The sequence below is a fragment of the Mobula birostris genome, chromosome 7 (genome assembly GCF_030028105.1).
Source record: "Mobula birostris isolate sMobBir1 chromosome 7, sMobBir1.hap1, whole genome shotgun sequence".
Lineage (NCBI taxonomy): Eukaryota > Metazoa > Chordata > Chondrichthyes > Myliobatiformes > Myliobatidae > Mobula > Mobula birostris.
Window position 1 is genome coordinate 169,953,701 of NC_092376.1, and position 24,588 is coordinate 169,978,288.

At 44.5% G+C, this 24,588-nt stretch overlaps 1 protein-coding gene across 1 annotated transcript in view; it reads left to right on the forward strand.

Annotated features, from left to right (window-relative positions):
* The first annotated feature begins 1,051 nt into the window (after positions 1 to 1,051).
* Positions 1,052 to 24,588, forward strand: part of LOC140200887 (uncharacterized) — a 47,990-nt gene continuing 24,453 nt past the window's right edge. The window contains exons 1-6 of the mRNA XM_072264531.1: positions 1,052 to 1,139; positions 5,183 to 5,281; positions 10,527 to 10,868; positions 14,165 to 14,434; positions 17,379 to 17,717; positions 17,796 to 18,056. Of these exons, the coding sequence (XP_072120632.1) occupies positions 5,194 to 5,281; positions 10,527 to 10,868; positions 14,165 to 14,434; positions 17,379 to 17,717; positions 17,796 to 18,056 (1,300 nt within the window). The 5' untranslated portion in view covers positions 1,052 to 1,139; positions 5,183 to 5,193. The remainder of the gene's footprint in view (positions 1,140 to 5,182; positions 5,282 to 10,526; positions 10,869 to 14,164; positions 14,435 to 17,378; positions 17,718 to 17,795; positions 18,057 to 24,588) is intronic.

Sequence of the window (24,588 nt, forward strand, 5' to 3'; positions counted from 1 at the left end):
TATTTAAAGTGGAGCTGGATTGGTAATTGATGAATAAGGGTGTCAAAGGTTACGGGGAGAAGGCAGGAGAATAGAGTTGAGAGAGATAATAAATCAGCAGTGATGGAATGGTGGAGCAGACACGATGGATCAAATGTTCTAATTCTGCTCCTATATCTTATTACGTTATGGATAGACAGCAATTTTCACAGCAGTAGTTTTCAGTTGATTAAGTGCTCAGAATAGATGTCAAACTTCTGTTAATCAACACCCTCAACCAGAGCTCAAGAGTATTTCCTCAGTTATTTTAAAGGAAGGACTTTGTAGTTCAGCTAACACTGTTTAAAAAGAAAATTGGCTTCAGACAATGAATAAACATTGTTAAGTAAACTTTGTTTTACTTGGGAGTAGCCAGACCTTAGACAAATGAAAATTATTTGCAAACCAACATTAGTTTGAATTGGCATTGCAGCAGAGAACACAAATTATTCTCAAAAGCTGTGAAGGTCTTGGGGCTCTCTGTGAAGTTCTATATGGGAAGCACTACAAGGCACAGGAGAAAATTAAATCATTACAAAGCTGATGGCTGGAACTTCACCTATGGGTAAAACTATGAACTCACACTCAATACTGGACTAACTTTGAAAATCTTTTATCACCTTACATATCAAATCAAACTCATTTGTGTTTACTTCATCTTAAAGTTTGCCAAGTGGTGTTGTATCTGGATACAGTTTAAAACTAGCAGGCCACCACCATCAATTAACAAACATTGAACTCAACAAACTTGACCATGTTTCATTCATTATGGCATATTCCATCATTTACCATTACCTTCCACATTTGATACACTTCCAAGGCTTTAAAATTATATTCCAAAACTAAACTCTTCCAATAAATTTTTGAATTCAGTAACTCCCCATTTTTGGATTATCCAAATTAGCTATTTCAAGCTGATTTTCATTGGCTCAAACACACTTAATGCGAGTGATGCCTGAACCCTGAGCTGAAGAGGAAGAGGAAGCCCGCCTGCCCTGTGGTTTCACGAGAGACACTGTCATTTACAGAGCAGAGTCTGGGGAACTCAGCCTGTTTTGTGTCACTGTATTTGGAGATTCTATGTCAGTCTTTGGGCTCCTTCATCAGTATCGTCCCACAAGGTAGGCAACTTCAATGCAATCTCACTTTAAGGAAAGGATAGGTTTAAATGGATTAACTCAGTGTTAATTAACTTGTGCTCTTTGAAACTTTACTCTTTCAATCAGTTCTACCATTGCAGTCTGCCTCACTGTCAATTAAACAAGGGCAGTAAAAGATAACTAATCTGTTCTTTTTCTTGGTTTTTCTCTCAATTGCAATAAAGGAGGGTTCTCATAGACCAATGATCAGAATCCCATATTATACACATTTTAATCTTTTCTTCTTGTTGCCTGGTCAATACAACACTTTCAATGTCAGAATGGATTTAATTTTTCCTGTTCCCCGCCAACGCTCTGGGACTGTTTGAGGTTTTCATTCTTCCTCACCATTCTGCTGCCTCTTCAGTTCATCGCCTGAGCAATGAGGTCAAACGTAATTGAAACCATTTTGCTGGGAAGGGTGGGGATGAACATCACAGACAAACTAAGCGGGCAGCTCTTTAATGTGGGATTGAAATCATAGAATGGCAGCAGTAATTCCAGAATTTCATCAGTCAGATGTTGTGCAAGTGTGGAATAAGCTCCAAGTGAAAATAATAGTGGACAACAAGGAGGGCCATCAAAGCTTGCAGTGGGTTAGAAACCAAATGGAAATATGTGCTGAAAAATGGCAGATGGGATTTAATGCAGACAAGTGTGAGGTGTTGTACTTTGGGAGGACAAACCAAGGTGTTACCCAGTGACTGATAGGGCACTGAGGAAGGATACAGTAGAGCAAAGGGATTTGAAAATACAGGTCCATAATTCATTGAAAGTGGTGTCAGTAATAGAAATGGTCCTAAAAAGAGCTTTTGGTACATTAGCCTTCATAAATCAGAGTATTGTCCTGAGGAATTGGGATGTTTGCTGAAACTGTTTAAGACATAAGTGGAGCCAAATTTGGAGTATTGGGAACAGTTTCAGTCACCTACATACAGGAAAGATATCAATAAGATGGAAAAAATGCAGGAAAAAAATACAATGATGTTGCTGGGACTTGAGGACCTGAATATAAGGGAAGTTTGAATAGGTTAGGAATTTTTCCCTGGGATGTGGGAGAATGAGGGATGATTTGATAGAGTTAGAAGAATTATGAGGGATATAAATACAAGCAGACTCTTTCCACTGAGGTTTGATTGGATGAGAATTAGAGGTCGTAGGTTAAAATGAAAGGTGAAATATTTAAGGGAAATCTGACAGGGAACTTCATTCAGAGGATCATGAGTATGAAACGAGCTGTTAGCAAAGGTTGTAGATGGAGTATTTGATTGCATCACTTAAGCGAGGTTTGGATAAATACATGGATGGGAGGGGTATGAAAGGTTATGGTCCAGGTGCAGGTCGATGGGACTAGGCAGAATTAGAGTTTCCCACAGATGAGATGGTCTGAAAGTCTTGTTTCTCAGCTATAGTGTTCTGTGACTTTATGACTCTATGTGAAATAAATTACAGCATTTAAGACAGAGTTCATGGACATGAGATGTATGGAGGGCTATAGTCTGAATCCAGATAGGTGGGAGTGAGCAGAAGACCAGGCTGGCTCAGACAAGATAGGCCAAAGGGCCTTTTTCTCTGTTGTAGTACTCTCTGACTCTGTTACAGCAGTGACAATATACCAATGGCAGAGCCCACAAAAGGGAATTTTTTACTCATGTAATTGTGTTGAATCTATTCTAAAGTGCTCCGTGGTCAAGATTTTCAAAACATTCTACCTAACAAAGTATCTGTCAGCGACCAAAGTAATAGAGTTTTCTTTTGTGGTATATAAGTCACCCAGACCAAATGAACTGAAAACTAGCGCTCTGTAAGAAGTACTGTTAGAGATTGTAGAGTCATTAGCAATGATTTTTCAAAAACCTTTGGAATCCGTCATGGTGCCTGAGGACTGGAAAGTTGCAAATGTCACTCCACTCTCTAAGAAAGGAGGAAGGCAGCAGAAAGGAAATTATAGACCAGTCAGCCTAACCTCAGTAGTTGGGAAGATGTTGGAGTTAATTGTAAAGGATGAGGTTATGGAATACTTGGTGACACAGGTCACGAGTTTCTTAAGGGAAAATCTTGCCCGACGAACCTGTTGGAATTTTTGAGCTGATTACAAGTAGGATAGATAAAGGGATGCAGTGTATGTTGTATATTTAGATTTTCAGGCTTTTGACGAGGTGCTACACACAAGGCTTCTTACTAAGTTATAAGCCTATGGTATTACAGGAAAGTTACTAACATGGTTAGAGCATTGGTTGATCGGTAGGGTGCTGCAAATGGGAATAAAAAGATCCTTTTCTGGTTGGCTGCCAATGACTCATGGTGTTCTGCAGGGGTCAATGTTGGAACCATTTCTTTTTATGCTGTACATCAATAATTTAGATGATGGAATATTGGCTTTGTTGCCAAGTTTGCAGATGATACGAAGATTTGGAAAGGCAGGTAGTGTTGAGGAAACAAGTAGATTGCAGAAGGACTTAGACAGATTAAGTGAATGGGTAAGAAAGTGGCAAATGAAATACAATGTTGGAAAATGCACAGTTATGCACTCTGGTTGTAGAAATAAATTTACAGACTATTTTCTAAACAGGGAGAAAATCCAACAATCTGAGATGCAAGTGGACTTGGGAGTCCTTGGGCAGAACACTCTAAACGTTATCTTGCAGGTAGAATTGGTAGTGAGGAAGGTAAATGCAATGTTCACATTCATTTCAAGAGGTCTTAAATACACGAGCAGGGATATGACGCTGAGGCTTTATAAGACACTGGTGAGGCCTCACCTTGAGTATTGTGAACAGTTTTGGTCTCCTCATCTAAGAAAAGGTGTGCTGGCATTAGAGAGGGTGCAGAGGATGAGTCCGGGAATGAAAGGGTTATCATACGAGGACGACTCTGCGTCTGTACTTGCTGGAATTTAGAAGGATGGGGGGATCTCCTTCAAACCTTTCGAATGTTGAAAGGCTTAGACAGAGTAGATGTGGAAAGGATGTTTCCCTTGGTGGGGGAGTCTAGGACAAGAGCCACAGCCTCAGGATAGAGGGGTATCCATTTAAAAAGGAAATGCAGAGAGTTTTTTTTATCCGGAGGGTGGTGAAGTTGTGGAATTTGTTACCACAGGCAGCTATGGAGGCCAGGTCATTGGGTATACTTGAGGCAAAGATTAATATGTTCTTGTTTGGACATGGCATCAAAGGTCATGGGGAGAAGGCCGGGAAATAGGATTAACGAGGGGATAAAAATAATCAGCCATGATTGAATGGCATTGCAGACTCAATGGGCCATATGGCCAAATTCGGCACCTACATCTTATGGTCTATGGTCTAAATGTCAACCTCATCGATGATGACCAAAAACACACAGTAGCCTCTCACAGGACACAGGACTGGAATCTGGCATGGTCTTCTACTGCTGTAACCCATCCACATCAAAGTTCGACATGTTGTGCATTCACAGATGCTCTTCTGCACAACACCTGTATCACGTGGTTATTTGATTTACTGTCACCTTCCTGTCAGTTTAAACCCTTCTGGCCATTGTCCACTGTCCTCTGTCATTAATGAAGGATTTTCACCCACATAACTGCTGCTCACTGGATGTTTTATTTTGCTTTTCGCACCATTCTCCATAAACTCTGGACACTGCTGTGTGTGAAAATCCCAGGAGCTCAGCAGTTTCTGAGATGCTGAAACCACCACGTCTGCACCAACAATCACTGCATGATCAAAATCACTTGGATCACACATCTTCCCCATTCTGATGCTTGGTCTGAACAACTACTGAACCTCTTAACCATGTCTGAATGCTTTCCTGCATTGAGTTGTGGCTGCATGATTGGCTGGTTAGATATTTGCATTGACAAGCAGGTGTACAGGTGTACCTAATAAAATGGCCACTGAGTGTAGAATCAATGTGTTGAAAATGATGAATAATTTGCCAAGTTGTGTAACTCACTTGACCCTCTCCACAGTGAAACTCAACGTGCTGACTCATGCTGTCTGTTGTTTCCTGTTGCTCAGTCTAAAGCTGCATTTATTTTCTTGCAGGAAACTACAAAATGAGGCTGAGGATTCACTGCAAAAGTTTCCCGGACAGTCTGATGCTTAAAGTCCTTGTTTTACTTCTTCATCCTGTTTCCACACAAAGTAAGCATTTTTTCTACACTGATCACAACCACAATACGGGTTCTTTGCGGGAATAGGACCGCTGTCGGTGTTTCACTTCAGGCCGTTATTCAGCATGCCAAGGGCTCAGCCTAAGAGCTCAGCTTGCCTTCAGAAATCCAAGATCTTGTGGCTCTGGAGACGGGCGGATAGAAGGTCAGTGTCACGGCAGGAGGTCGATGTGTCATCGGGGGAGTCGGAAGATCTATGGCTGTGGGTCCAGGGACAGGAGATCTTTGGGCACAGTGCTCGGAAAAAGCGACACAATGGACTTTTAACATCGTAAACCAGCCAGTTATGTCTCCCCTCTCGCTGTGAAACGGAGACATTTCTTTCTCCCTTATTAGGGAGAGAGAGAGAGCCTGTGATACGTTGAATACTGGGTGAACAAGTAGTCTTTGGGGTACCGCAATTCTGTGACTTTGCTGTTGCTTTGCACTTGAGTGCTTGGTGGCGGGTGCTGATGCTTTTTTTTGACAGTGGGGGGAAGGGGGTATCATTGCTTGCTGCTGGTTATGTGTGGGAGGGAGGGGAGCTGGGAGGGACTTTGGGGTTCTAGCATTTAACTGTCATTCATTCTTTGGGGGCACTCCTCTGTTGTCATAGATGGTCAAGAAGAAAAAGCATTTCAGTATGTATATTATATACCTTTCTCTGACATTAAATGTACCTTTGAAACATTGCTTTATTATTGTTCATGTAAACTCGTTCCTCAGTGTCAAACTCACTTTCCTCTCTGAGTCCCTGAATGTGCTGCTGTCTCACAATCCTTGCCACCATTGATGGAGATCAATTTCTGAGTTCCTTCCGTCAGGACTCCCTCCTTCTGCACCAACACAGTTCTTATCACAGACAGAAATGACAGCCACTGAGCATGTTGCTGAGGGAAACCCTCCCTCTTTATCCTACCCAGCCTGTCTGCAGACTTTGATACAGATGTCCACAACATCTCCTCCAACAACTCCCCACCACAGTGCAGCTAAGTGGAAGGGCTCTCGCCTTCCCGTTCTGTCTGCAGCTTGAGACTCAGCTGAAATATCTTCACTTCACCTCCCACACAGGCTCCTCTGGCTTCCTCTATCCTGGGACCCTCCTATTTCTCATTGTCATGCCGCTCTTTGATGACACCAACTGAAAACTGATTCTGGTTTCCACTAGTCAACTGTTGACGCAACCTCGAACTCACCAACCCCTCTCTCAAACCCTCCACATCTCCAAACTTGTAGATTGCATATGGGGTGTCCAATACAATATGAGCAAATATTACACACACAGACACACACACGCGTACTCCATCCAGCACAATAATTGCTGATACCATTGTCTTCAGTCCCACCACAAGCTTTTTCCCGAACAACCACGTCATCAATCTCCTGGCAACCGCCTGAGGCTGAAGACAACAATAGCAAACAGAGTGCTGTACCTCCCAGGATATGGGCTTCCATCCACAAAGACAGTGGGAGATAAAGGAATAGAACATGGGGAGATTATGCAAGTGTAAAAGCAACAGGTACTTGGGTTGATATCTTTAATCTCCTCAATATTGACCAGGACAATATAATGCTGAGTTTTAGGTCACACAGTATTAGTTCTGTGCATCCAGCAAAGTTTCTTGACGTAGTGCATGAATTTTATTTTTATTCATTTATGAGATGTGGGCACTGCCAGCTAAGCCAGCATTTACTGCCCATTTCTAGTTGCCCTCGAGAAGGTGATGATGAGCTGCCTTCTTGAACTGCTGCAGTCCCTGAGGTGTAGGTACACCCACAGTGCTGTTAGGAAGGGAATTCCATGATTTTGACCCAGCAACAATGAAGGAACGGCAATATGTTTCCAAGTCAGGATGGTGGGAGACTTGGAGGGGGATTTCCAAGTGGTGCTGTCTCAGGTATCTGCAGTTCTCATCCTTCTAGATGGCAGTGGTTGTGAGTCTGGGAGGTGCTGTCTTAGGAACTTCAGTGTATTGCTGAAGTGCAGCTTGTAGATAGCACACACTGCTGTGTTTGTAGATGATGGAGGGATTGGATGCTGTGGAAGGGGTAGCAATTAAGTGGCTGCCTTTTACCGGATGATGTCAAGCTTCTTGAGTGTTGATCGGGCTGCACTCATCCAGGCGAGCAGTGAGTATTCCATTACACTCCTGACCTGAGCCTTGTAGATAGCGGACAGGCTTTGGGGAGTCAAGAGGTGAGTTACACACCATAGGATTCCTAGCCTTTGACCTGCTCTGGTAGCCACGGTGTTTATATGGCCAGACCAGTTCAGTTTCCTGTCAATGGTAACCCCCAGGATGTTGATGGTTGGGGATACTGTCACAGTGGTGGGGCATTGGGAGCAAGGGTGGAGTCAAATGCAAGACACATCTTGTGAGGTTACTTAGATTTAGTTTATTGATCGATACCAGGAGAGCTAGGCAGGAGCAGGAGTAGCGAACTGGACAAGAACTCAGGACTACTACTAGGCTGGGACTAGGGGTCTGGGCTAGGACTCGGAGTTGGATCCCAGAACTAGAGGAGAAATGAAGAGGCTCGGGTATGGACTCCGAGCCCGAGACTGGGCAAGGACCCAGTACCTGGGTCTTGCCTCGGGCTCGGACCCCAGAACCAGGCATGGACATGACATGGGCTAGGGAGAGGAAGAACATGGAAAAACAGAGCCTCGGTCTCGGGAGAGCAGGTACATGGAACCATGGACACATACACAGAACACAGAGTCGGGACCCCTCCTTGGAAACAGGACATAGGGCCGGGACTCACACACAGAACAGAGAGCCGGGACCCCTCCTTGGGAACAGGACACAGGGCTGGGACTCATGACACCCCCGCAGGGCAACAGCAGGACAGCCTGACTTACACAACAGAGGCAACTCAAGACAAGATGAGACATGACCCCCCACGGAGCAATGGCAAGATGACCTGACTTACCCCACAGAGGCAAGGACAAGACAAGACCAACACCAAAGAACAACACAGTTCCTATCTAGCTCCAGTCTTGGAACTAGACCGAGGTGCAGGCGAGGACTACAGACGAGGGGTAGAGGTGAGAGGGGCAGAGAAGGGATTCAGACAGGGGGGTAGGACAAGAATCACAGACCGCTAGGGCCTGGACTTGACTTGGTACTTGGAGGCCGCCAGGGCCAGGACTTGGACGTGGTACTTGGATGCCGCTGGAGCCAGGACTTGGTACTTGGAACCTCCGGGTAGTTGCGAACTCTAGACTCGGCCCAGGAACAGTAGACAGCGGCTCCTGATTCTCTCCAGCGGGTTAACTGACGGACCCACCTTGATGAGGAAACTTTGCAGGCTCGCTTTGGTGAGGTAACTGGACAGGGTTGCTCCGGTGAGGAAAGGTGAATTACCAGCACTCGCTTCAGCAGAGACTAGGCTTACTCCGGCCAGATGACATCGGCACACCGTACCTTGGATGACTTTGCAGACGCTCCCGTGCCGAATGGCTGCAAGCCAGAGACTATAAACTACTGGTTCAGCCGAGTGTTAATTGCCTCTAAGCACCAAAGCCGGGGGACACAAGAAGACAGGGAATCAATGGTCCCGATCGTAACATAAACAAGGTAAATTTAAAGGGACCCCGATCCGGACCATGACAGATACAGTGATGGTGATGCCACTGAATGTCAAGAGAAGATGGCTAGAGCCTCTCTTGTTGGATATAGTCATTACCAGGCACTTGTGTGACTCGAATGTAACTTGCCACTTGTAGCCCAGGTCTGGATATTGTCCAGGTACTGCTGCATTTGGGTATAAACTCCTTCACTAGCTGAGAAGTCATGAATAGTGCAGAACATTGAATTGTACTAGAGTGCTTTGCTTATAATGTTTGTGCAACATTAAGCCAATAGGCTTTGAGCACATAACAAACTGCAGACAAGCAGATGAGTTACTGGAAGAATGCCAAGTGCACTGATTAAGCAGATGTACAGGATGCACTCTGTCAATCTGATGTGCAGGAGCTAACAATTGTGTATAAAGGAGTGACTATGCTGGCTGTTTTTTTTCTGAAGCTATCAATGGCTCTTGTACAGTGCTAGTCTTCCATTGCTGCATGTAAAATAAATGCACATATTATTGATCCACTCTGAATTGTTGTTTGTTATGCTGAGCTGAGCTGAGACCTCCTTCAGTCAGAGTTGACCATGGATATTGTGTCCTAGCTGTCTAAGTATACAGGCCTGGGCTGTATGACATGGAGAGCAAGCTGTTTCCCATGTAGAAAGCTTCCCTTTCCATGCATCTGATGAACCCAAAGGTACAGCAGAGGTCATCACAGTTTTGTATCAGTTGCATTCCGGGAGTTGCTAGTCAGCATTGAATTCACTGTAGGACTGCCTTAGCGAACCCAGCTCCGGACTTTTCCCTCGGGTTTACTCCCAAAGCCTTCCCCACTTCCCCATGAGTGGGTATAACCACAAGGCAGTGGAGGTTTGAGATCAGAGTTTATTTGTTATATGACAGAGTGAAAATGTGCTCGACAGGCCAGAGGAATTGGGAGAGGTGCAAAGCATGAACTTTGCATCAGTTTTCAAACAGAAGAAGGACATGAAGGAAAATGGAATTAGGGAAGAGCATGTTGATAGTCCCAGGCTTGAGATGTTTTGTCACTTTGAGGAAGATGATTCCCCAGGGTCTGCTGGGTTCTTTCCCAGGTTAAGGAAGGAGACAAGAAAGGAGATTTCTGGGTCTGCGACTGAGATACTTTTATCCATTTTAGCCACACAAAGTTATAGAGTCATAGAAAAGTACAGCACAAAAACAGGCCCATCGGCCTGTTTAGTCAATGTCTAAACCTAAATTATTTAAATTGCCTATTCCCATCGAACCGCACTGGGACCATAAACCTCCATACCTCTAATATCCATGTACCTATCTAAACTTCACTCAAACATTGAAATCGAACTTGCACTGTTTGCTCATTCTACACTGTCATGACCCTCTGAATGAAAACATTCCCCCTTGTGTTGCCCTTAAACTTTTCACCTTCCACTCTTAACACACGAATTCTAGTTGTAAAACAACCTAGCCTCAGTGGACAAAGCCTGCTTGCATTAATCCAGACAGACAGATTTCCACAGGCTGTGCCTGCCTCACTGAATGTTCTGTAGAAGATCAAAAAAGAATGGAAATAAATGAACTTCAACATTAGTGACCTACATGGGATGAAGGAAATGTATCTTACATATTCATTCAGTTGTTGTTTCTCTTTCCAACAGGAAACAGAAATCAAATTTATTTCTTGGATCAAGGAAAGGACATTGTGTTAAAAGGAACATACAGTCTTGGGAATGGCCCATTAGCCTGGGAATGGAAACCACACTCAGGGCAGCACACCCACCAGTTGAGGACTTTCATCAGACGCAACTCAGACAGTTGGAGTCGATATTGGAACAATGACTGGAGAAGCAGTGACTTCCACCAGGAACTGCAATTGGATTATTATACTGCTAATCTGAAAATTGAAAGACCCAATTTTAAATTCGCGGGATTGTTCACTTTGACTCAAACACAGCCGACAAAGCAAATCCTGAGACAATATGAAATATTTGGAATCAAAGGTGCGTAAGTCAGAAAGGTTCTCTGCTTCTCTGCAAATGATTTCATGCAAAATGCTGAGGGATTGTGAGAATCGTGAGATTTCATTCAGCCAGTGAAGAGAGAATTGCTCATTAAAACAAATAGGGTGAGGATTCTAGATCACTGTGAAGCTTTTGACAGGAGCAAATTTTGTCTGATTATTTCACCAGGAACAGCAAAGAAAGGAAGCAACTAACACAAAATTCTGGAGAAACTCATCAGGTCAGACAGCATCAATAAATTGAAATGAACTGTCTATGTTTCTGTCTGAGACCGTTCACGAGGAAATAAATGGACAGGAAAAGGGCAGAAGCCAGAATAAAAGGGTGGGGTAGAGGGAGGAGCAACAGCTGGTGGGTGATCAATGAATCGACGTGAGGGAGGAGAGTGGGTACGTGGAGAAGGAAGGGAATGATGTGAGAAACTGGGCTGTGATAGGTGGAAGAGGCAATGGGCTGAGGCAGAAGGAAGCTGATACGAGAGGACAGTGGAGCATGGAATAAGGAGGAGGAAATGGGAAATGAGGGAGGAAGGTGTGGGTAATGTGCAGTTCACAGAGGCTGGTGAGGAGAAAGAGACTGGAACGGGTCCTGTTGTCTGGGAATGGAAACCAGACTCATGGTAGGATATCTGGAAACTAGGGTCTTTCCAAAGAACAGGTAGGGCCTGGTGGAGCAGTGTGCCATATGAGAGAAGCAGACATGTGTACCAGCAGATGGATCTTGATTCTGGCATTATTAATCTGAGAATTAGAAAATACTCAATTGAACTTGCAGGATTGTCCACTTTGATTCAAACACAGCTGAGGAAAGAAATTGAAAAATAATAAGCAAACTTTGGAATTAAAGGTGAGAGGACCAGACAAGGATCAATTACATGTTTCTTTGCAAATAATTAGAGTAAATCTCCCACTGAAACAACTAAGAGAAAAAGTATTTGTTCATTGCTTCTAACATAAACATGTTTTGTCAATTTGCTGCAAGAATAAGAAGTCAAGGAATCTACCCCACAGTGAGTATTGTGGTCTGTTCACTGACATGGTATAATAGGGACTGAATTGTGTTATGAAATATGCTGATGATTTGTAATAAATCTCGGCCCATTGGGTCTGGGGTGAGACTGGACACTGAAACCGCTGATCAGTGTTACCCAGTGGATCATGTCAATGGCTCACTCTGTCAAGATCAATGAGGAAGCCCATTGTCTGTGGAATTTGGACCCTGTCAGACAGTTCACTCCATGAGGACAGCTGAGGGAGCAATATCAAAGACAAAGGGATAAATGTATTAATTCATTTGCATCTGAATCTTGTTTGCGTTCATGAATCAAAATTACCACACTGAGACGGAAAGGTTCCACCAGCAGTCACACTGAGAACAGCTGGAATTACCCTGTGGCAAATGTGAACAAATTTAGGAATTCCACCTCTGTGTTTCCTAAGGTGAAATTCCTAGACTTGCTGAATTTTCCTGGAGGTGAATGTGCCGGTGCTCCCCATCGCTGTGCTCCACACAGACACCCTGATGTAGCAGGAATACACTGATATTCCCCGGCACTGACAGCGGGAAAACTGCGGATGGTCCTGGTGCCTGGTTGGAGCTGGTGCAGGATCCGTGAGGTCACTCATTTCACTGGGGAATTTACAGTGGTGAGGAGGAAAGGGGGAACGGAAGGAAATTATTTGATTCTGTGAGTTTGTGTTTGGTTGAATCTGTTCATGTTAGATGCATTTTCAAATTATATGTTAAATATTTAATATATGAAAATATCTGTTTATTTAATTTTAATATAGTTGATGCCATTCAGAAACATTGCAACAGTTTGGCAGCTTCAGCAGGGGACAAACCTGGAAGTGTGACTCTGCCTCCTGTGGATAATTCTCCACAATTGTGCAGGTGGGGTTAGTCTGTCCCATCTGTTTGACACAAGACTATTCAATTAGACCGTGCACCATATATGGCATAGCCGATTGGCTCCAGGATGCTCCCAGCCAATCTTTGTCCTCATAGATCTAACCCAGGTGAGTGTAGGACCCTGGGGAATCAGAGCAGTGAGTGTGAGCTGCCAACTCCCTCAGCACAACCCAGACTGATCCAGTCTGAGCACCAGGGATGGGATAAACATTGATACCTGCTGTGTTGGTGCTGTGTTGATATCTAAATGAGAGGAAGGTCACTGTCTCATGAAGACACAAAAGACTACAGATGCTGAAATCTGGATCAATGCACAAAGAGCTGGAGGAATTTGGCAAGTCAGGCAGCATCTATGCAGAGAAATGCACAGTCTGTGTCCATTTCTCTCCAGAAATGCTACCTGACCTGCTGAGTTCCTCCTACTCATTAGGTGCCGCTGTCAGACAGACTAAGGAACAGTAGAGTTGGGTCCTGAATTGCCATCCTGACCAAAGGACTGGCCTCAGACCTTTGCTCCTGGAATGAAATTGCACCAGATTGAATTCACCGCATCAGAATGTCCCGTAACTTATACACTCCTGGAATTCATTATTTCTTGCCATGTTCCAGGAGGGACTGAAAGTCAGGGCGGGCATTTAGAGAACTAGTCTCTCCTGACAAGCCCTTCCTCATGGAGGCTCAGTGATTGGAGACCTACTCAGTACATTCTGGCAGCTCATCAATTTAAATAATTGTCTAACTGGAATGACCTTAGATGTCAACTTTGTCCACAGTCTCCCAGGCATGTGTCAGGTTGACTTACTGAAGTGTGCTGGCACATTGAGATCAGAGTCAGACTGGTACCTTTTCCTTGTAATATGGTAATCCTGTTAAGACAGTCGCTACATTTCCAATGCACCCTCCTCTGGTGAGATTCCATCACTAGCCTACTGGGTTGTTGACAGTCACAAACCCCCTCAAACCGTATGTCCCTGAGCTGAACTCTGACACTCCAGTGGGTTCAGGGGAAAGGTCCCTGGTTCTGCTCTGCCTCACTAACCCAGGCTGAGCTGGGCTGAGTTTCAATGGCCCTGCTGTGCAATTCCGCGACTTGGATGCACACATTAATGCAGAACTGCTGAGAACAGAAACACCCTGAGGTCAAAACAGAAAATGCTGGAAAACTCAGCTGATCAGGCAGTAATTGTGGACAGGAGAACAGTTAAAGATACCAGTCAAACATTCACCATCAGAATAGTTTATATTTCAGATTTCCAGCATCTGCAGTTTTCCTTGACGGTCAAATCCTGAGTTCAGTTCGAGCCTGATCATTGGACTGTACACGTCACCACTCATTCTGAATCTCATTGGTCTGTTTCTCACAGTTGAGATGAGTCCACGGTGGCCTGTGGAGGGCAGTGACGTCACCCTCAGCTGTACCATCTCCAGACTCCCAGATACCTTCAGTCTCCACTGGAAACCAGTGGGCTCATCCCAGCAGAACAGGAGAAACACTGATCAGATCCGGCTCAATAACATCGTCTATCTGATGGTCCGACACGTTACAGTGGAGGATAGGAAGTTGTTTCAGTGTGAAGTGCGGGAAAACGGAAACATTGTTCTCACAAGCAAAGCAGATTTTACTGTAGACACATGTAAGTGTTGTTATCAACTGTTGGATATTAAAATTGCACTTGTATCATAGGTGGTTTATGTAATGTTGGGAGTGAACCCCTTGAAAAATTGTAGTTTCTGATTAACTGTCCTGTGTAAATTACAGCAATAGTTTGAGAGAATCTTCCAGAAAATCTCTGTGGAGCACCTGACTGATTGTCTCTGTACCAGTCACAGCACACAAGAAGGGATTTCTTCTGTCACATTTGATCATTAAAATATTTTCATAGTTTAAATTTCCATCAGTCCTTCAGTATCTTAGACTGAGATCCTGATACAACATCATGTCAAGGTGTTATACAAAAAGTGGTGTTGCCATGACAACCACTGGCACTTCCTGCTCAAACTCAGCACTGGAATCTGCGTTCACATGTCAATACTGAACAGCAAACTGTCCTCACTCCCTCCATGACCCTTCCCACCAAGTCCTGATGCTGTGTGAAGTGACAACTGTAGACAGGCTTCAGAGCAGCATTCAGCTGGGAACAGAACCAAGGGAAGAGGGAGAGCAGAGCATCGCTGAGTGAGAATAGCAGAGGGATGGACAGGAATAACAGGAATAAAGGGAAGGTGGTAGAGGATGCAAAGAGAGAGGAGGAAGGCAGCTGGTGAACTGGTGAACAGAGAGAATTGACAGGGTTTATGTGTGTGGTCTCATCCCCCGTCATTCATCCTCCGCACTAATCTCCCTCCTGGCACTAACCCCTGTAAATGGAAAAATTGCTATACCTACCCATTCCCTCCCTCCTACCCTCTATTCATGGCCCCAAACAATCCTCCCTGGTGAGCCAACACTTCACCTGCAAACCTGTTTGGGTTGCCTTCTCTCGATGCTGCCTACTTTACCTTGGTGAGAGCTGACACAGATTAGGTGACCGCTTTGCCTTGGATTTCCTGGTGGCCAGCATTTTAATTACAGGCTCCACTCTCATTGACCATGGTTAATTGGTCTGCTGGTTGATCGTCTCCTCTACTGCCATGATGAAGCTACTCTCAGGGAGATGGAGTAACTCCTCATATTCCATCTGGGTATCGTCAACCTATTCACATAGACATTGATTTTTCTGACCTGGTAATTTTTCTTCGTCCCTTTTTCTCCTGTTGCCATTCTCCACTCTGACATCCCTCTTACCTCTTCTCTTCTTCTCACTTGCCTATCACCTCCTCTTGGTTCCTCACCTCCTAACCTCTCTCCCATGGTTCACTCTTCTCTCTTATATGATTCCTTCTTCTCCTGCCTGTCTCCCCTCCCCACTCACCTGGCTTCACCTGTCACTTTCCAGCTTGTACTCCTTCCTCTCCCACAACTTCTTATTCTGTCATCTTCCCCTTCTTTTCCACTCCCGATGAACCGTCTTCACCTGAAACGCTGACTGTTTATTCCTCTCCATTGATGTTGCCTGACCTGCTGAGTTTCTCCTGCATTTTGTGCATGTTACACAGGGAGGGAGGTATTGGGAAGGAAGAGGAAAATGCTTTGACAGACCTTTGGAAAAAGTGAAAGTACTTGTGGAAAATAGTCAAATGAGACCTTTGAGAAACGTTAAATACAAAAACAATCAAATGCACACCAGGAAAGTGTTGATTTAAACTCACCCAGCTTGTTGTCAGAGTGATTGTAAAGAGGGTCAGGCACATGGAGTGGTTTCATATGAATTAGATATTCCTGGGACAACAGCATCATATCTGACACAGGGGAGTGCAGATGCTGGAATTCAGAACAAAATAAAGAGGAACTCAGAAAGTCAGGCAGCATCTGTGGAGGGAAGGCCTCAAAATCCCTGACTTTGCCTGCTGTTGACGACCGAGATTGAGGTCAAATCGTTTGGACAGAGATTGTGCTCAGTACTCCGTGTCGGAGAGCTGATCGGAGGCTCGAAGTTTTCGGATGACTCAGAGTCGGACTGTGGTTGGGCATGGCAGGGAGAATTTTTCTTCCTTCTCCCGTCTGCATGAGATGTGGGATATTTGAGAGACCTTGAACTTTTTACTGTACTCGTGGACTTCTTCATCAAGTTACGGTACTGTTGCACTGTTGTAACTATATGTTATAATTGTGTGGTTTTGTTAGTTTTTTCAGTCTTGTTCTGTCCTGTGTTTTGTGATATCACACCAGAGGAAATATTGTATCATTTCTTAAAGCATGCATTACTAAATGACAATAAAAGAGGACTGCGTGTCTTCATAATCTAATCTAATCTAAATAGAGAAAATTTGTGAAACTCTAGGTGGTTTCCTGTCAGAATAATTAGAATTTGTACACGAGGATTCCATTTGCCTGAAGAGAACAAGAACTTTGGAAAACTTTAGCCAAGCTGCAGCTGCCAATAGATGGGCTCTGTTGGAGTTACACTTTACTCTTCTCCTCCTTGCAAATCTTTTCCACACATGATATTGACATCTCCCTTGATGATCAGTTTGTCCCCCTTTGAGACATGATCCAGGGTGTTTACAAGATTGGAGTGTATGCGTTGATTGTTGTAACACACTGGTCCTGTGTGAGAGTGAGTGACAGGGTCCGGGCACACTCATGCGGAAGTCGCTGGGATGCCAGAACAGCTCAATCTTCATGGCAAAACCCACCTCATTAAAACCATCCCTCCTGCAGGGATATCCCTCCTTTCGGGATCAATGCTCATCGATCTGTTCCGTCCACAGCCTTAACCTGTCCCACCTCCTCGACACTGATGGCAAGAGCTGTCAAATGCAACATTTAAAAATAATTTGAAGCCAAATTGTAATTAGTATTTTTCATATTTAATTTGCTTTTATGTGGAATTCACAAGATGTCACCATTTCAACCTTGAACAACTGAACAAAACACAAATAATTCTGAAATAAACGTGGTTGATAATTATTCCTCATTGTCTCTGAAATACACTGTTATAAAATTTGATTGTGTTCGCCACTGTCTCTCTGATACAGATTTATATGGGAAGCGTTACATCCTTTATCGTTCCAGCACAGATTACAGTGAACTCCACCTGGTTTGCTATTCTTATACTGCTTACACTCATGGTGTGTGGACCTGGTTATTGCATCAACCACGGGGCTATCAGAAACAAATAGCATCTGCAAAATATTATGAGCGCATCAACGTCAGTAGCACCGACTTTGGGAATCGACTGGGGACCTCGGTGAAACTATTCAATGGCAAGAATTTCAACGTGAGGATTGTCCCGGTTTTGTTTGGAGATGCTGGAATTTACACATGCTCTCTGGGATCAAATAAATTTCTGACCATTGAGTTAATCACAGTGAAAGGTAGGAGACAGAATGTTGCAGTTGCTTTTCCCAATTAAGTCACTGTTAAAAATGTAAATAAGCTGCTTGTTTCCACAGTCACAGCTGAACCGTCTGATCCAGTGACTGAGGGAGACACCGTTACCCTGAGCTGCTCTGTGTCTGACGTCACTGCATCACCCAGACTGGTTTGGATCAACGGAGACGGTGAAACTGTTGGAGACAAAACACTGACTGGGGAAGAGAAATCACTGAGTCTGATCGTACAGAAAGCTGACAGAGGCAGAGGGAAATGGACATGTGGTGTGTTTGATCAAGACAGGCTCCGGATTGTCCTCCCGTATTATCAAGAGCGCAGTGGTGAGTTACTGCAGGTTTGCTCTTCATATTGAGAAACATGATCACATTTTGTGTCATTAATCGCTCTATTTGCCAGCAGTGACACCTCTTTATACCCTGTGTGGGTAGCTCTCTAATTGGGCTGTCGATCTTGTTGCTTTTGTGATCGAAAATATTCTTCATAAGTTAACAAAGGCATAGAACTTGTTTTTGATCGTTCTATTAAATGTTACCAGGACAAAGGAAATGAGGGGAGAAGTGTGGTGAGAGACAAAGAGCAGTGAAAGACAGCTAAGGAAAAAAGAGAACAAACAAAGGGGTCTGGTCTTATACCAAACCATCGATTCCATTGAAATTGAAATTTAACCAGTAATTTAATTAAATAAATAGCCAGATTCAACTAACAAAATATCTGCCTCTGAAACTAAGAATTTTACAGAAAAATACAGAGGCAACTTTAAACATTGAACATTCACATGTATGTCAGTGATCAGATAAAAATACTAGCATAACAAAGTTAAACTACGAGAAAAATAACATTTTCACAGCCCAATCCAACAGGATTGTAATACGAACCACGGGTTAATTCTGTGTCCTCAGAATCAGTTTTGAAACTTCCCTTTTCCCTGTAACACTGATGCTCTTGGGAGGCGCATGGAATCAGGACAACATTGGGTAATGACAGCAAAATGGAGACTTTCCATTGGATCTGGACCAGGCCCACTGACACAATCACCACACATCTTCTCTCATGTCCACACAGGCTGATCCTGAACACATGCACCACACACCTTCTCCCATGTCCATACAGGCTGATGCTGAACACATTCAAGACATTAGTGACAATGTCCCAAGAGTGATTGGGCATCAGGTAACCCAGTGTAGAGACTCCAACCAAAAGATAGTAAGGCAGTTAAAAGCTCTTAAAATTAAATTTAAATGATTAATCTTTAAAATCTCAAATTGTAAAAGACAAGCTAGAAACAAGCAACAAGCTGAAAACATCCGACTGAATTTCAACTGAGAAATTGCTCCTCCTTTCCCATCTTCAACCAGACCTGACCTGGATCATATTAGAGAGTGATTCTTCAGTGTAATATTGGGAATCACAGCAATTAGTGAATTTAATTGACTTTATTACTTACATTCATCATATACATGAGGAGTAAGAATATTTACATGATGTCTCCGTCTATATGTGCAATGTACAATTTATAGTAATTTATAATAAATGGTATGTACAACAGGACAGTCAATATAACATAGAAATACAATTGTATCATCATGAATTAATCAGTCTGATGGCTTGGTGGAAGAAGCTGTCCCGGAGCCTCTTGGTCCTGGCTGTTACGCTGCGATAGCTGGGTGGTAGCAGCTGGAACAGTTTGTTGTTGGGGTGACAGATCCCCAATGATCCTTCAGGCCCTTTTTACACACCTGTCTTTGTAAGTGTCCTGAATAGTGGGAATTTCACATCTACAGATGCAGTGTGCTGTCCGCACCACTCTCTGCAGAGTCCTGTGATTGAGGGAAGTACAGATCCCATACCAGGCAGTGATGCAGCCAGTCAGGATGCTCTCAATTGTGCCCCTACAGAAAGTTCTTAGAATCTGGGGGACCATACCAAACCTCTTCAACTGTCTGAGGTGAAAGAGGTGCTGTTCTGCCTTTTTCACCTCACAGCCGGTATCTACAGACCATGTGAGATCCTCAGTGATTTTAAGGCTGAGGAACTTAAACCTGTTCACCCTCCCAACCCCAGGTTCATTGATGTCAATACGCGTTAGCCTGTCTCCATTCCTCTTGTAGTCCACAACCAGCTCCTTTGTCTTTGCAACATTGAGGGAGAGGTTATTTTCTTGACACCACTGTGTCATGGTGGTGACTCTCTGTCGGCTGCCTCATTGTTATTTGAAATTAGCCCAATTGGTGTAGTGTCATCAGCAAATTTAATAAGCAGATTGGAGATGTGAGTGGCGACACAGTCATGGATATATGGAGAGTAAAGGAGGGGGCTTAGGACACAGTCCTGGGGGGCACCTGTGTTGAAGGTCAGAGGGGCAGAGTTGAGGGAGCCCACTCTCACCACCTGCTGGGAAATTTCCAGGAAGTCCAGGATCCAGCTACACAAGGCATGGTGGAGGCCGAGTTCTCTGAGCTTCTTCTTGAATTCCCTGGAGGGAATTATGGTGCTGAATGCTGAACTCTAGTCCAAGATCAGCATTCTCACATAAGCATCCCTCTTCTTCAGTGGTGTAAGGACGGAGTGCAGAATTGTGGCTATTGTGTCATCTGTCGACCGGCGTGTCAGAAGGCGAATTGTAGGAGGTCCATTGTGGGTGGCAGCATTCTACAGATGTAGCCTCTCAAAGCATTTGCTTACTATTGAGGTGAGTGCGACAGGACGCCAGTTGTTCAGACATGTTATCTTGGTCTTTTTAGGTACAGGGATAATGGTGGATGTTTTGAAGCAGGAGGCACTCTACACAGGGAGAGGGAGAGATTAAAAATGTCTGCAAATGCACCTGCCAGTTGTGCCACGCACACCTTGAGTACTCGTCCTAGGGTGCCGTCCGGTCCCACAGCCTTGTGACTGTCCACCTGTTGGAAACACCCGTGTATTTTGGCCTCAGAGATGACCAAGCTGCCGGTTGCATCATCTGCAGGTCTCCTCAGGGGCTCAGTGTTTGTGGCATCGAATCAAGCGTGAAAAAGATTTAGCTCGTCTGGGAGAGAGGCAGTGATGTTGGAAACTCCACTGCGTTTAGCTTTGAAGTCTGTGATGGTGTGCGGACCTTGCCATGAGCTGCATGTATTATTGGTGGGAGGTTGAGACTGAATCTTGTCTCTGTATTGTTATTTCACTGACTTAATGACTTTGTGCAGATCGTAGCTGCATTTAAGACCATAAGACCATAAGACAAAGGAGCAGAAGTCGGCCATTCGGCCCATTGAGTCTGCGCTGCCATTTTATCATGAGCTGATCCATTCTCCCATTTAGCCCCACTCCCCGGCCTTCTCACCATAACCCTTGATGCCCTGGCTACTCAGATACCTATCAATCTCTGCCTTAAATACACCCAATGACTTGGCCTCCACTGCTGCTCATGGCAACAAATTACATAAATTCACCACCCTCTGACTAAGACAAATTTCTGCGCATTTCTGTTCTGAATGGATGCCCTTCAATCCTGAAGTCATGCCCTCTCGTACTAGACTCCCCCATCATGGGAAACGACTTTGCCACATCCACTCTGTCCATGCCTTTCAACATTCGAAATGTTTCCATAAGGTCTCCCCTCATTCTTCTAAACTCCAAGAAATACAGTCCGAGAGCGGACAAACATTCCTCATATGTTAACCCTCTCATTCTCGGAATCATTTCTTCTGTTGATTACCGGCAACGTGAGCTCTGTGTCGCGCAGTAAGTGCTGCTCGCACTGAACTGTTCATACAGGGTTTCTGGTTTGGATAGACCTTGACCGATTTCTGGATGACATTATCCTCGATGCACTTCTAGATGAAATTCATGACCCCTTCCGTGAATTCAGAAACTTCCTCCTCATGGAGGTCATTCCAGTCGATGTCATCAAGGCAGTCCTGTAGCATGGAGACCGATTGGTCGGACCAACAGTAGACGGTTTTAACAATGACCGCCCCTTGCTTCAGATTCTGCCTGTACTTAGGCAGCAGGAAAAATGGAAGAGAGATCTGATTTTCCAGATAGGGAGGAGGGCATGAGGGGCACTTTGTAAGCATGCAAAAGGGGAGTTAATGGTGGTCGAATATGCTATCTCCCCACGTGCCCACCTAGATGTGTTGGCAAAACTTCGGAGAGACTTTAGACAGTGTCACTCTATTAAAGTCACTGGCGACGATGAAGGCAGCCTCTGGGTGTGCAGTCTCCAGGGTGCTAGTTGTCTCATACAGATCCTTGAGAGCCGGATAAGTATCAGTCTGTGGTGGATTATCCACAGCTGTGAACTCCCTCGGCAGCCAGAAAGGTCTACACTGCAGCACCAGGTATTCCAGATCCGGAAACAAAAGAATTTGAGAGCGTCCACGTTCCAGGGGTCACACCCGGCATTATTGACCATGAAGCATACTTTACTCCTCCCAGAGAGGTTTTTATACCTGTCCGCCTGGAACAGGGAGAATCCAGAAGGTTCAATGGCATGGTCCGATATCTCCTCCATCAGCCAGGTCTCCATGAAGCACAAAACGTTATATTCCTTTGTTTCCCACTGGTAGGAGATTCTGGCTCTCAGTTTGCACAGCTCGTTGTTCAGAGATTGAACATTAACCGGGAGCGTGCTGGGGAGTGGTGGCCGGTTTAGATGCCATCTCAACCTCACCAGGACACTGGCCCTTTTCCCTCGCCTCTGATGTCACTTCCGAGATAGTGGCGGTGTAGTAGGTGAGTCTCCTGGTCATCGCGCAAGCAGGGGAACCCAATGTAGAAAAGGCGGCACCCAGTGGGTAAATGCCATCTTCCTGACGTTCAGAAGAGTCAGTCTATCGTATCTGATGTGACTATCAGCTGCTTGAACAAGAACTGTGAGGGAAATCGCAAAAATTAAAAGTATACTGTAAAGTTGGAACAGAGCTTGCAATGTGGCCACTGTACGCAGCACCATCTTGGGTATCTGCAGATTTTCTCTTGTTTGTACTCAAAATAGGGACTTACTTGGGTGTGTTCAAGTCTTGTATATAAATACGTATGTACAATGGGTGGAAATCTCCACTGACAATGTACCTTTGAATATTCTGACATCTGTGGACTATGTGATGGCTTCCTAGGACAAATTGCCAGGCAATCAGAATGTAGTTCTTTAGTCACTGTGTTGAAGGACAGCTCTCTCTGCAGAGAGTAGTATGTATTTGACTGACAAGCCTTGTACTAGATGGATGATCAGTTCTTCATTGTACTAAATGGCTGCTACCCCCAACCCACTGTAGATTCAGTGGCATCACAGCAGAGCAGCAGTTAGTGTGATAATTTATAGCTTGGGGCATCAATCTTCGGAGTTCAATTCCCCCTGCTGCCGACTTTAAGGAGCTTCTACGTCTTAATCAACACATGGGATTCCTCACAGTGCTCTGGTTTCCTCTCATATTGCAAAGGAGTGCCGGTTAGTCAGTTAATTTGTCCTTGTAAACTGTCCAGTGATCAGGCTAGGACTGGACAGGTAGGCTTGCTGGGTGGGACAGCTGGAGTGTATGGGGTGTCAGGGAGGGGTAGCACCTCTGGTGGGGAAACATGCATGCGACAGCGGCCACACCCCGGGCAACGGCTTCAACAAGCCGGCTAAACCAGATGAGTGTAGCCGACGGGTCTCAAACCCTCGGTGAGATAGGGAGTTGTCTATTCCAGCATGGAAAGACAGACTCCGGCGGATTGAGCGGACGAGACCAATGGAAGGTCCAACAGTCAAGAAGGTGGTCTCTGCAAACATTGTGGAACGTGTAGAGCAGGACAAGACACAGAAGACATCTTGGTCATCCACTACTGCTAGTCCCATTTCCAGCCGTCTCAACTCTGTCTTGCCACTGGATCCAGATGGGAATTGGGAAGAGAGAGTGAGGCTGACGCTGCACAACTCTCCCTCACTTAAATCCAAATCACGTGCTAATCTCAACACTATCAAATGGTGTTGAGGTCCTCATCGACATCAACGATGGACGAACACACATCTCATTGGATTGGAAGGGCCTGGTCTGTTCTGTATCTCTAAGTAAATCACCCATAACTTCTGAAAGATGTCCAGTGACTAATGGTCCCTGTCTCTAAAGCTTGACCCAAGAATCCATGTGCAGTCCAGACGTGGAGTGCAGTGACAAGGGAGGGTCAGTCCTCATTCATTAAACTCTCAAATTGCTACATGAATACACATCATCACTCAGCACTTTGTGAGTAAAGGGACACTCTGCAAGGGGGAGGATTTTAAAAGTGAGATGACTCGTTTAGACGGATGGGAAGGGTTGGCAGCTGCAGTGAACAGTAAGAGTCATTGAGACTCTTTTCTGAAATAGAAGGAAGCATGGTTCAGGCGCAGGGAACTGGGATCATGTGAGTCCTTGGAAGAGGATGAAGAATGCGAGAATATATTTAAGAAGGAAATTGGGCTGGCAAAATAGGGCGAGGGAAAGCTTTAGCAGGGAAAATTAAGGATAATCTGTAGAGATTTTTAAAAATATGTTAAGGAAAGAAAGTAACTAGGGAGAAAAAAGAGCCCCTGAAAAACCAAAGTGAATGTATACACTCAGTGGTTACTGTGGTAATTACACCTGTACACCTGCTTATTAATGCAAATATATGATCAGCCAGTCAAGTGGCAGCAACTCAAGGAACAAGGCATGCAGACGTGGTCAAGAGATTCAGTTGTTCAGACCAAACATCAGAATGGGGAAGAAATACAAAATAAGTACTTTGATCATGGAATGATTGTTGGTGTTAGGTGGGTTGATATGAGTATCTCAGAAACTGCTGATCTCCTGGGATCATCACGTACAACAGTCTCCAGAGTTTACTGAGAAATGTGTAAGAAAAACA